Source organism: Lipotes vexillifer, unplaced genomic scaffold (assembly GCF_000442215.2).
Source record: "Lipotes vexillifer unplaced genomic scaffold, Lipotes_vexillifer_v1.1 scaffold118, whole genome shotgun sequence".
NCBI lineage: Eukaryota > Metazoa > Chordata > Mammalia > Artiodactyla > Lipotidae > Lipotes > Lipotes vexillifer.
In genome coordinates this window covers 791,472-804,539 of record NW_006790289.1, presented here as the reverse complement: position 1 = coordinate 804,539, position 13,068 = coordinate 791,472, and the positions used below count along the sequence as shown (strand labels likewise).

The following is a 13,068-nucleotide window of genomic DNA, read 5'->3' as shown; positions in this document are numbered from 1 at the left end:
ATTACTCCAAGCCATGCTTTCCAAACTGCCACATTGTTATTATAATTAAGACCACATTGGGGCTTATCTGTGCAAGTATCTTGACATCAGCCCAAAACTGCTGATGTGGCTTTAATGTGGATTGGGGCAAGAAAATAAATAGTCTTTATGTCTGTAAACTTAACAGTTATCTTGTAGCTCCTGGACACCTTATGCTGATGTTGTAGAAGTTCTTATTTTTTTCAAAGCCAAGCAGTGAATTCCAGTGTCAAAAACAATTCAGAGCTTTAAAATCACAATTTAAATAGCATACGTATACTCAAAGTGAAAATGGGGTAAGTAAAGACACACATTATTTTGTTGGAGAGGGATAATTTCACCATTAATCTGAAGGTATGGTCAAAATGGTTATGTGAAATGTCTGCAATTAGCATGTGTTTTCCTGAGAAATAAGGCTGGACAAATCTGGAGCCTCAGGGAAATGGGTAATAAGAGTGCTCATTTATTTCTCCCCAATCCAATTAGCAGGTTTAGGAGTCGTTCCTCTTCAAATCCTAAACTTACTGCTTCCAGTGATGGAAGATAGGATATGAACTGTGACAGATGTTTTCACCTTCATGAAGCAGGGGACAGCAATGAAATGCTGTTTAATGCAGGTTATTCGTATGTTGATCCCATGTTCAACACTGCATAAGTGATTAGAAATTGCAGTTAAATTCTCACGTAAACTGTCTACTGGTTTATATGCTAAATAGCGGGATGTCCTTACTCACAAATGAAATGATACCTAAAGATCAGCTCAGGGTGTGGGTTTTTTTATGACTTTTACCCAGATCTCAAGCTTTAGAGGACATCTTGCATAATAGGGTCACTAGCTATTGAATCACTTTTTCTTATTTTTTTTTTAACTTCTTTAGACTTGCTTTCCTAATATCTAAAACCCACCTCTTATTATGTTCAACATTTCCTCCATTTACTATTACAAATATGTGTGATGAAGGTTTCTGCCATTCCACGTGAACAACCAGTTATTTTCTGTTCTTAAGATGAAATACAGAGACTACATAAGTTTGACTAGATCAAATTGTTAATAAAGTAAGCAATAAATTCCTCCAATACTCTGCTTTTAATAATATAAAGCTTTTTATTTTCATAGTTGACATTATAGATAGCATAGTGTTAAGAAACTTCCTAAATTCCTGTTACTGTGGCTGCATCATTTAATCTATATGGGCTCGTCCACTTTATAATTTTTAACTTGTACAGCAGCTCTGGATATTAAATGAGGTCCCATCTACAAAGTACTTATAATGGGGCTAGCACATAAAAATGTTCCATATTGACAACTCCACACCATATTCTACTGATTAAAGGACACATCTGTTTTACCCTTCATCATCTCTGTAATTACTACATCTTACAATGGATGGATTTTTTAAAATTTTTATTGGAGTATAGTTGATTTACAGTGTTGGGTTTCAGGTGTACAGCAAAGTGAATCAGTTACACATATACATATATCCATTCTTATTTTTTTATATATTCTTTTCCCATATAGGCCATTAAAGAGTATTGAGTAGAGTTCCCTGTGCTATACAACAGGTTCTTATTATGTATTTTATATATAGTAGTGTGTATATGTCAATCCCAGTCTCCCAATTTGTCCCTCCCTCCCCTACCCCCTGCTAACCATAAGTTGATTTTCTACATCCGTAACTCTATTTCTGTTTTGTAAATAAATTCATTTGTATGCTTTTTATTAGATTCCACATGTAAGCAATATCATATGATATTTGTCTTTCTATGTCTGACTTACTTCACACGAATGATAATCTTTAGGTCCATCCATGTTGCCACAAATGGCATTATTTTGTTCTTTTTTATGGCTGAGTAATATTCCATTGTATATATGTACCACATCTTCTTTATCCACAATGGATGCATTTTAAAATCACTGTGGCCAAGCGTCAGTTATAACACAGTTTTCATTGCTGGTACATGTGAATTTCATTGTTATTCCTGAGAGCAATAGCAACCTCATGATATTTCTGCCAAAAACAAAGAAACAAAAACAGCTAAGGGCCATTTGAGGAAGGAAAATAAACCATTCCTCAGTTGCTTGCTTAAACCTCTCATTCATAGACATCTTCTGGTTTGATTAAAAATGCGACAGCAAGGGCTTCCCTGGTGGCGCAGTGGTTGAAAATCCGCCTGCCGATGCAGGGGACACGGGTTCGTGCTCCGGTCCGGGAAGATCCCACATGCCGCGGAGCGGCTGGGCCCGTGAGCCATGGCCACTGAGCCTGCGCGTCTGGAGCCTGTGCTCCACAACGGGAGAGGCCACAACAGTGAGAGGCCCACGTACCGCAAAAAAAAATAAATAAAAAAAATGCAACAGCATCAGAACTTAGAAATAGGTACCAGTATTCTGGAAGAAAATGCTGGAGACAACAGGGGAACACTCTTGAAGAAATCCTGCATCATGAACACGTTTGATGCCACAGAGATGATAGTGTAGGAGAACACAAACTTTGATGAGTGTGAATCTAAAAGCTACTTGAAATATTTGGATTCTGAATGTAAAGAAGTTTTAGGAATACCGTCCCTTTTAAAGTATGTAAAAGGGTTATATTTTTAAAAATTATGTCAATAAGTCATACAAAGCAATTTCAATAAGCATACAGTAAAAATTAGAGTTGATAAAAAGTATTATAGTTTAATTTGCAGCCATTTCTCTTTCTTTGGGACACATAAAATGATGGTCTATCCCACAGTCAATCACATCTTAGATTTGCAGAAATACGATATTATCATTACTACATGGCTTTTCCAATAATGCTATGGAAAGTCAGAAAGCATCAGTTGATTTTAAAACCCCTGTTTCTAATCACCCTAAATCCTAATTCATTGAAATAATCAGCACTTTGAAACCTGCAATTAAGGCTTTCATTTTGAGGGATAGCATTTGAAAACACACTGTGTTTTCTCCATCCACAGAGTCTCAATGCCCATGTTTCCCCTGGTTAGCAATTACATAGGCTTTATTTGTTCCTCATTTTCATCTTCTCTAGTGAATAATGGCCTCTCTCTTTGAGGTCCTCCTGAGTGCCCCAAACCAAATATCATATATACCACATAGTTTAAATTTTAAGCCAGACCATGCCAAATGAGATAAGTTTACTATGCAATTTGCCTTCCTAGCAGTGCGCTGGTCACATGTGCTAAGTGGCAGGTATCATTGTTATTGTTAATTACAAGGAACAGAGAATGGTAAGGTTCCTGTTGGCACCATATCTAATCTGCTAATGTTGTCCATTTTTATAGGTGGAGCTCAGTGTCCAAATAGCAGTGCTTTGCAAGAGGTGCGCAGCTGTAACGAGCATCCCTGTACTGTGTACCACTGGCAAACTGGTCCCTGGGGCCAGTGCATCGAGGACACCTCAGTTTCATCCTTCAACACAACTACAACTTGGAACGGGGAGGCCTCTTGCTCTGTTGGCATGCAGACAAGAAAAGTCATCTGTGTGCGGGTCAATGTTGGCCAAGTGGGACCCAAAAAGTAAGGGCTTTAGAATGAGAACAGTAAATTCTGTGGCCAACCATGCAGGGATTGGCTTAGGCTTTACTTGCTTCCTGAGAGGAAGCATTTGATTCTTATCATACCTGGCCTCAAGAGTAAGACTTCTTTGTTTTGAATGCAGCCACTGACAAAGTTGTAACAGCTTGAGAGTCTTGTACCTGGGATCCATAAATTCTCTAGAAATCTTTCTGTGTGGTATCTACTTTCAGTGTTACAGTAGCAGTTTCTGCTTTTATTGAGCTAGTGAAGCAATGAAAGAACTGCTTGCTTTTGGCCTGGCTGATCAATAATGACAGTATATGAAGTCCTAGCAGTGGAGGTCATCCATGACCTCCTTTATATCCTTTATATAGGCTATGGAGGCTGCTGATCTAGTTTAATTGGGCAGCAGCCTTCTGTGCTCTGCCTTTCATTTCCCCTAGAAAGTACTATATCAAAAATACTGAGGCCAAACTTACTACATCTTTTAATGGTTAAATGAATAAGCCATTTATTCCCAAGAGAGAGCCTTAGGATAGGATGAGCATTATACTAAGCAGAAAAACCATCAGTTTCTTACTGTAGTTACCAGTAGCGTAACAACAAGGCAAACGATTTGCTAGAGGGGAGGGCAAAGAACTAGAGAGTTGGCGTATTGTATGTGCCTTGTGAGAAATATAAACAAAAACATAGCATAACTGGGCTAATTCTTTCTTAGACAAAGTTAATCAATTATAAAAATATATGCCAAGGACTTCCCTGGTGGCACAGTGCTTAAGAATCCGCCTGCTACTGCCGGGGATACGGGTTCGAGCCCTGGTCCAGGAAGATCCCACATGCCGCGGAGCAACTAAGCCTGTGCGCCGCAACTACTGAGCCTGTGCTCTAGAGCCCGCGAGCCAAAACTACTGAGCCCGCATGCTGCAGCTACTGAAGCCTGCATGCCTAGAGCCCGTGCTCTGCAACAAGAGAAGCCACCACAGTGAGAAGCCCACGCACCCCAGCAAAGAGTAGTCCCCACTCTCCGCAACTAGAGAAAGCCCACATGCAGCAAGGAAGACCCAACACAGCCAAAAATAAATAAATTTATTTTTAAAAAATTATATATATATATATATATATATATGCCAAGAGGAAAAAAGAACTCTTTACCTTTTGAGATTTAGACAGCATAAATCTTTTAAAATTCAAATCATCTTAGCCATGTGAAACATGGAAAGTAAAACCCATCAGTTTGCATTGGTATAAAAATGGCCTCATAATTTCCAAATACTTGTCTAAGTGCTTAGGTATCATGTGTGATCTTAAGCATACTACTTAACAGATTCTGGCTTCAGTTTTCAAAATTTTTTGAAAGGATTTAATGAAAAAGAAATGTAGTAATGTAAGCACTCAATAAAGCTTAGAAATTGTGTTTTCTCTTAAAAATTTGAGATAGTTCTTAGTGTTTTAGGGAAAGGATAATAATGTAATTGACATATGACAAACTCCAGGGGATAAATAAGAATCCCATTATGAGTTGGTTTTTACTAATGGTCAGGGTTCTGGACATTAGCAGTATTTTGTCCCATACTTTATTTGTTTATGTACTTTGAAATTAAGAAATATATTAGAAAATACATGCCAAAAAGACTTGAATACACTGAGAAACAATTCCACATGCTTAATAGGTAGCCCCAAACCAATATTTTAATAGAAATAATGCTAAAGTTGTAATGAATCTAACAAAGGATATTAATGTGCAGTGTATTAAAATTCAATAGCAGTGGGCTTCTCTGGTGGCGCAGTGGTTGAGAGTCCGCCTGCTGATTCAGGGGATGTGGGTTCGTGCCCTGCTCCGGGAAGATCCCGTATGCCGCAGAGCGGCTAGGTCCGTGAGCCGTGGCCGCTGAGCCTGCGCGTCTGGAGCCTGTGCTCCGCAACGGGAGAGGCCACAGCAGTGAGAGGCCCACGTACCGCAAAATAAAAAAAAAAATTCAATAGTAGTAACAGCAGAAGCAGAAGTCCCAAGTGCTGGAGAATTGTGGGTCTTTCTGGGACAAGCAGAGAGGTAGAAATATTCACTGTAGAGGGTCATAACCTGACCAACTTGTCATGGTACAGATTGGAGGGTTGTTGTGCTGAGCTTCTATGGGTAAGCTCACTCTGTTCCTATTTTGCAGTTAATCACTTTTTAGATGTTGCTGTTGATATTTTCCTAACTTATGCAAACTGCAAAATATATTTCTGAGCAGTGGATGTACATATGCACAAGCCTATGTGTGGAAAAGCCTGGTGGATTAATGTTATTAAATCATTCAGTAGAAAGGGTATCCTGAAGCCCCATGTCAGACCACCACAATAATCCATTAAAAATGTGCTTTACCCTTGCAGCCTTTATTCAATGACCTGGATACAAGTATAGATTTGTTAAATCAAATGGGTTTACTTTGCCCTTAAAGTTCTAAAAAATTAAGCAAATACTGTGAATTCAAAAGAAAATGTTACTACCCTTATACCTAAATACTAGGTTAAATTCAATGACTGCTTTTCAGTACTAGGCATTTGAAACAAAAATGCAAATGGACACCTTGTTTTAAACTCCTCTTAATAAAACAGATTACTGTGCAATGGTAAAATCAATGTTATTGATCTCATCTATCCTCCGAGTAACAAACTTCAACTCCTATCACATCTGTTTAATTTGACCTTGAATAAGATTTGGGGGAAAATCAATTCCTTGATTTAAACCACAGACACTAAATACAAACAGTACAAAGGAGAAAAGAAGCATGTTGACTGAACCAATTGCCTCACCAAAGGAAGTCTGAATTCATTTTACTGGATGTAATCTAGGCTGTATAATTTATCTTTGTGTGTTCATTTAATGGCTTTGTTTTCAGTAATTTTGTTCCCCACAGTTAACCAAGTATCTTGCTAAGGAAATTTCTAAACCATATAAAACAGAATTTTGGAGGTTGTCAATGATAACGTAAATTCCGTTGATTTATTGAGGGCTAAAATTTGAAGGGCATGTAATTGAATAATGCTCTCCCACTGTTAAAGTTATAAAACTGCCTCATTGAGGAGCAGTGCTTCCAATAATAATTACTAATCAATAGTTCCATAATATCAAAAGAATTAGGATTATATGTGGGTTTTGCCATGTAATATTTCCTAGTTAAGCATGTAGGTTAAGTTATAATTCTAGTGATTTATAAACTCAATTGTAACAAAATGTTGCCTTCTATGATTCTCATCTAAATTTCTTTGCCGTCCATGACCTTGAGTAGGCATAGCGATTAGGAAAATCGAAGCCTATACACAACAAAAACCAGGGAGATAATTTCTTTTTGAAATGTTGAATCCAATATATTTTTTTTAAATCCACTTTCAAATAAACCCTAGTGTTACAGAATGAGAGGGAAAGGCATGTATCTGTATAGCTGAATAGAACTTAATACTTATGGATGAGATAGGATATGTAGATTAAAAAATTATAGATATATCAAAAATGAAGTGTCAGCAAAGCACTATAAAGAAATTATGAGAAGGAAATGAATGATGTTGATTTTTTTCACTCATAGTTCATTTCTGAAAACCTGATTAACTTACTTGTTGAAAGAGTTTATCTTGACTTAACAAAAAATTTGGCTTCTTTTATGGGGAGTATTTTTAAATCCCATTTTTCACTAATTTGCCAAATTATTCCAGCAACAGTTATACTGATTGTTTGGTTTATTTCTTCACTGCCTCTTAGCTTACTTGTCAGAGATTGATATGACCTCAAAAGAGAATTTCTTAGGAATCAGAACATTAAGTACTTTTAGTTACATGAATTATGTTATTATATTTTGTTGTCATAATATACATCTTCTTCTAGTGTTCCTGACCAACATTTGGCCACTAATGATAGTAGAATGTGAAGATGCAGAGAAGAATTGGAAAACTTGAAAACCATATAATAAGTATACAATAAACAAAACAGTATATTTAAAACTCATATATCAGCTTCCTCAAATTATCTTTTAGGAAGTGAAAACCTCCTCAAAGATAGTGTAAGACATTTCAGTGTTTTGTCATTATTTTTCTCTTGTTTTCCTAATAATATATTTTTGGTGTATTTTTTAAAAATAATTAATTTTACTCTAATTTATGTCAAGAACACAGTGTTTTATTTTACTTTAAATTACTTATTGGCTATTTTTGTTTTATTTATATTCACTCTTTTTGTTCTAAAAATATTGTAATTTATAAAAATATTTAAAATCCAATAATTTAAAACTAGGAATAAAATGGAAGGAAAGATAAGAGTAGAGACAGTGAATGAAACCAGGAATAAAGCAAAAATTGTTTATCTTAATGAGCTATACACTTTTATTATTTTATTACTTATTATGAAATACATAGCTGTAAATACAATATTGGTTTTTGAGCATATACTATGTATAGAATATACTCCATTATAAATTTATTTTGTGCTGAACATATTTTGTAAAATTAAAGTGCAGAATAACCTGGAAGATTATAATTGGCAATAAGCCTATTTAGTTATACAAAGATGTAGCCTTGGGTCCTTAAATTGGTAATTTGAACTTGCATAGATTTCTTATAAAGCATGTTGGAAATTACAGATTTATTAATGGAGAGATTGTTATAAATGGATAAAATAGAATTATTATATTTTCTTCTACATAGCACAATTACTATAACTAAATTTACACTTCCTGCCTTGAGAAGCTTTATTGAGGTTCAGTTTGGAATAATTATTTTGGTTTTATAGCCCTTGTCAAAAGCAGAAAGGATCCTAGGGGTTAAGTTAAATAATACAGATTGATGCCTGTTTAGCAATTTCAGCAATAAAAATTCTAAAGATACTAAATTACCTGGTTTTCTGGATTACTGTAGAGGTCTAGTAGTTTCCCTTTGCTTTTCCCAGGTGTCCTGAAAGCCTTCGACCTGAAACAGTGAAGCCCTGTCTGCTTCCTTGTAGGAAGGACTGTATCGTGACGCCATACAGTGACTGGACATCATGTCCTTCCTCATGTAAAGAAGGTATTATCTGCAGAGTTTTGAAGGAGGTTCACCTAGGAACCCTCTCACTGGGACCTCCAAGTTCCTTTGGTTGAGCAGTGTTTTTATTCTTACATGGGGCTGGCTGTGTAATCCTGGTTTGGCATGAATGCCATAAAATGTTGGCTTCCTTCTAGAAAATAATAACAGCTTTTAGAGTACCAAACAAATGAGTTTTATGCCAAAACTGACTGAAATAACTTTATACTATAGATCAAGGTGAAAGGATTCTAAACTTTATTAATAATGTTTCCTTTAACATGGATTCTAGAAGAATGTATAGTGGCCTTATGTATTTCAAAAAGAATATAGAGTGATCTTCTCAGTACTCATGGCTCTCAACCTACTTAGTGGCAAGAAATAGCCATGGGACCAGATTCAGTACAGTTTCAATTTTATGACCCAAAGGATGGGAATAAAGGAAAGAGAAAAATGATCAAATTGTACCTCTGCCAACACTTAACATGACATGAGGCATTTATAAGACGAGGATTTGTTCCCAGTTTGGTTTGTTTTTGCTTTCATTACTCACAGACAAAGACCCTTTAATATCATGGCAGATACTTTGTTAATTCTTTACCCTCCAGGATAGGGTCCTTTCTCGTTGCTGCTGAGAAAGATGTGAGCATTCTCCAGGTGACTTATGCAGTAAGTGATCACCTTGTCTCTCAGTGTCACAAATGACACTGTCTCCTATTTTTTATTTTACTCTCTCGACAAATAGAGACAGTTTTTCTTCAGTTCCTTTTATGCTTTTATTTATGCTTCTTGACTCTCACTAGAGAGATTCAATTTAAGAATCAACTTCTAGGACTTCCCTGGTGGCGCAGTGGTTAAGAATCCGCCTACCAATGCAGGGGACACGGGGTTGATCCCTGGTCCAAGAAGATCCCACATGCCGCGGAGCAACTAAGCCCGTGTGCCAAAACTACTGAGCCTGTGCTCTAGAGCCCGTGAGCCACAACTACTGAGCCCAAGTGCCACAACTACTGAAGCCCGTGCTCTGCAACAGGAGAAGCCACCACAACGAGAAGCCTGTGCATGGCAACAAAGAGCAGGGCCCGCTCACCGCACTAGAGAAAGCCAGTGCGCAGCAACGAAAACCCAACGCAGCCCCCCAAAATATAAATAAATAAATAAAAATTTTGAAAAAAGAATCAACTTCTAGTTTAACCACTGTTTTAAATCACCAGAATTTTTTTTAAATCCTGAAGATATTACATAAGATTATAAACTTAATAATGGATAGTTTTTACAGTGTGATTATTTTATATAGTTGAAACATGAGTTCCTTTTCATGCTTTTTCTGTTTTAAATACCCTTGAAATAGCAAATAAATTAAACCACATAGTGCACAAGAATAGAAAATGTTGATTTGAAAAGTCTTTTAAGGCATTTTAAAAGCTTTTGGGACAAAAAGAGTTAGCATTAACTCTTTAAAAATGTTAACGGCATTAATCTTATTGATAAAGCAATGTCATTGACAATTTTATCCAGATTTTCTTCTTTTATCCCCTTACTTTCTTAAAAACTAAATAACATATGATATCCTTTAGTTTGGTCATAATCAGCAGTAGGATTGTAGGTTAGTATTTCTCATAGGGTGGTATTTCTGTGATAATTGTTGTCTATTCATTGCTACAATGAAAAAGCTTATTTATTACATGGAATTTATGTGCTTGAAAATTTTATGCTGGATGTTTTATACTTGATGTTTTCTATTGGTATGAGATAGCCCATTTACTAATAATTCCAAAACATAGGCAGTTACATTTATAATGACATGATTAATAATCTCACACAAATTTAACATTTGTAAGTAAAATTTTTGAAAGTAGAAAAAAATTTGCCTTTTCTTTATATTGGGAATTTCCTTATTTTGAGTAAAATATTTCAAAATAACTGTTCTTTTGGTCTAAAGCATTTCAAGAAAAGAAAAGAAAAGAAAAGAATAAATTAGAAAAGGTTTCATTAAATTGATTCTAGGATACACACTCCTCAAAATGAGAAATCAGGTAAAATTGTCTCATTTCATTAGAAATAAGATATTTTGGAATATTGGAATATCCCAAACTAATTTGAAACTAATTTGAGACATTGGAATATGTCCAGGAATTAAGAACCAATTTAGTAGTAGTCTAAGAATTTATCTTACTATGTATTATATATGTCTGGAAAGGGAAGAATAGCAGATGTAACTTACTTATTTAAAAAACCTATCATTGAAAATTAATTTTTTTTTAATTTTGTTTTACTTTTTTATACAACAGGTTCTTATTAGTTATGCATTTTATAAATATTAGTGTATATATGTCAATCCCAATCTCCCAGTTCATCACACCACCACCACCACCGCTACTGTTTTCCCCTCTTGGTGTCCGTACATTTGTTCTCTACATCTGTGTCTCAGTTTCTGCCCTGCAAACTGGTTCATCTGTACCATTTTTTCTAGGTTCCACATATATGCATTAATATATGATATTTGTTTTTCTCTTTCTGACTTACTTCTCTCTGTATGACAGTCTCTAGATTCATCCATGTCTCTACAAATGACCCAATTTCGTTCCTTTTTATGGCCAAGTAATATTCCACTGTATATATGTACCACAACTTCTTTATCCATTCATCTGTCAGTGGGCATTTAGGTTGCTTCCATGACCTAGCTATTGTAAATAGTGCTGCACTGAACATTGGGCTGCATGTGTCTTTTTGAATTATGGTTTTCTCTGGGTATATGCCCAGTAGTGGGATTGCTGGGTCATATGGTAATTCTATTTTTAGTGTTTTAAGGAACCTCCATACTGTTCTCTATAGTGGCTGTACCAATTTATATTCCCACCAAGAGTGCAAGAGGGTTCCCTTTTCTCCACACCCTCTCCAGCATTTGTTATTTGTAGGTTTTCTGATGATGCCCATTATAATTGGTGTGAGGTGATACCTCCTTGTAGTTTTGATTTGCATTTCTCTAATATTAGTGATGTTGAACAGCTTTTCATGAGCTACTTGGCCATCTGTACATCTTTGGAGAAATGTCTATTTAGGTCTTCTGCCCATTTTTGGATTGGGTTGTTTGTTTTTTTAATAATGAGCTGCATGAGCTGTTTATATATTTCAGAGATTAATCCTTTATCTGTTGATTCATTTACAAATATGTTTTCCCATTCTGAGGGTTGTCTTTATGTCTTGTTTGTAGTTTTCTGTTCTTTGCAAAAGCTTTTAAGTTTCAGTAGGTCCCATTTGTTTATTTTTGTTATTTATTTCCATTACTCTAGGAAGTGGAGCAAAAAAGATCTTGCTGTGATTTATGTCACAGAGTGTTCTTCCTATGTTTTCCTCTAAGAGTTTTATAGTGTCCAGGTCTCTAATCCAGTTTGAGTTTATTTTTCTATTTGGTGTTAGGGAGTGTTCTAATTTCATTCTTTTACATGTAGCTGTCCAGTTTTCCCAGCACCACTTATTGAAGTGACTGTCTTTTCTCCATTGTATATCCTTGCCTCCTTTGTCATAGATTAGTTGACCACAGGTGCGGGGGTTTATCTCTGGACTTTCTATCGTGTTCCATTGATGTATATCTCTGTTTTTTGTGCCAGTACCATACTCTCTTGATTACTGTAGCTTTGTAGTATAGTCTGAGGTCAGGGAGTCTGATTCCTCCAGCTCCATTTTTTTCCCTCAAGACTGCTTGGCTATTCGGGGCCTTTTGTGTCTCCATACAAATTTTAAGATCTTTTTGTTCTAGTTATGTAAAAAATGCCATTGGTAATTTGATAGGGATAGCATTGAATCTGTAGATTGCTTTGGGTAGTATACTCATTTTCACAATATTGATTCTTCCAATCCAAGAATATAGTATATCTCTCCATCTGTATCATCTTTAATTTCTTCCATCAGTGTCTTATAGTTTTCTGCATACAGGTCTTTTGTCTCCCTAGGTAGGTTTATTCCTAGGTATTTTATTCTTTTTGTTGCAGTGATAAATGGGAGTGTTTCCTTAATTTCTCTTTCACATTTTTCATCATTAGTGTATAGGAATGCAAGAGATTTCTGTGCATTAATTTTGTATCTTGCAACTTTACTAAGTTCATTGATTAACCCTAGTAGTTTTCTGTTGGCATGTTTAGGATTCTCTATGTATATTATCATGTCATCTGCAAACAGTAACAGTTTTACTTCTTTTCCTATTTGTATTCCTTTTATTTCTTTTTCTTCTCTGATTGCCTTGGCTAGGACTTCCAAACTATGTTGAATAATAGTGGTGAGAGTGGATATCCTTGTCTTTTTCCTGATCTTAGAGGAAATGCTTTCAGTTTTTCACCATTGAGAATGATGTTTGCTGTGGGTTTGTTGTATATGGCCCTTATTATATTGAGGTAGGTTCCCTCTATGCCCACTTTCTGGAGAGTTTTTATGATAAATGGGTGTTGAATTTTGTCAAAAGCTTTTTCTGCATCTACTGAGATGGTCATATGGTTTTTTTT

At 35.7% G+C, this 13,068-nt stretch overlaps 1 protein-coding gene across 1 annotated transcript in view; it reads left to right on the top strand.

The window, feature by feature from the left end:
* The window catches only part of THSD7A (thrombospondin type 1 domain containing 7A), a 449,214-nt gene that overhangs the window by 354,919 nt on the left and 81,227 nt on the right, over positions 1-13,068 (top strand). The window contains exons 8-9 of the mRNA XM_007463528.1: positions 3,304-3,538; positions 8,457-8,572. Coding sequence (XP_007463590.1) covers positions 3,304-3,538; positions 8,457-8,572 — 351 coding nt within the window. The remainder of the gene's footprint in view (positions 1-3,303; positions 3,539-8,456; positions 8,573-13,068) is intronic.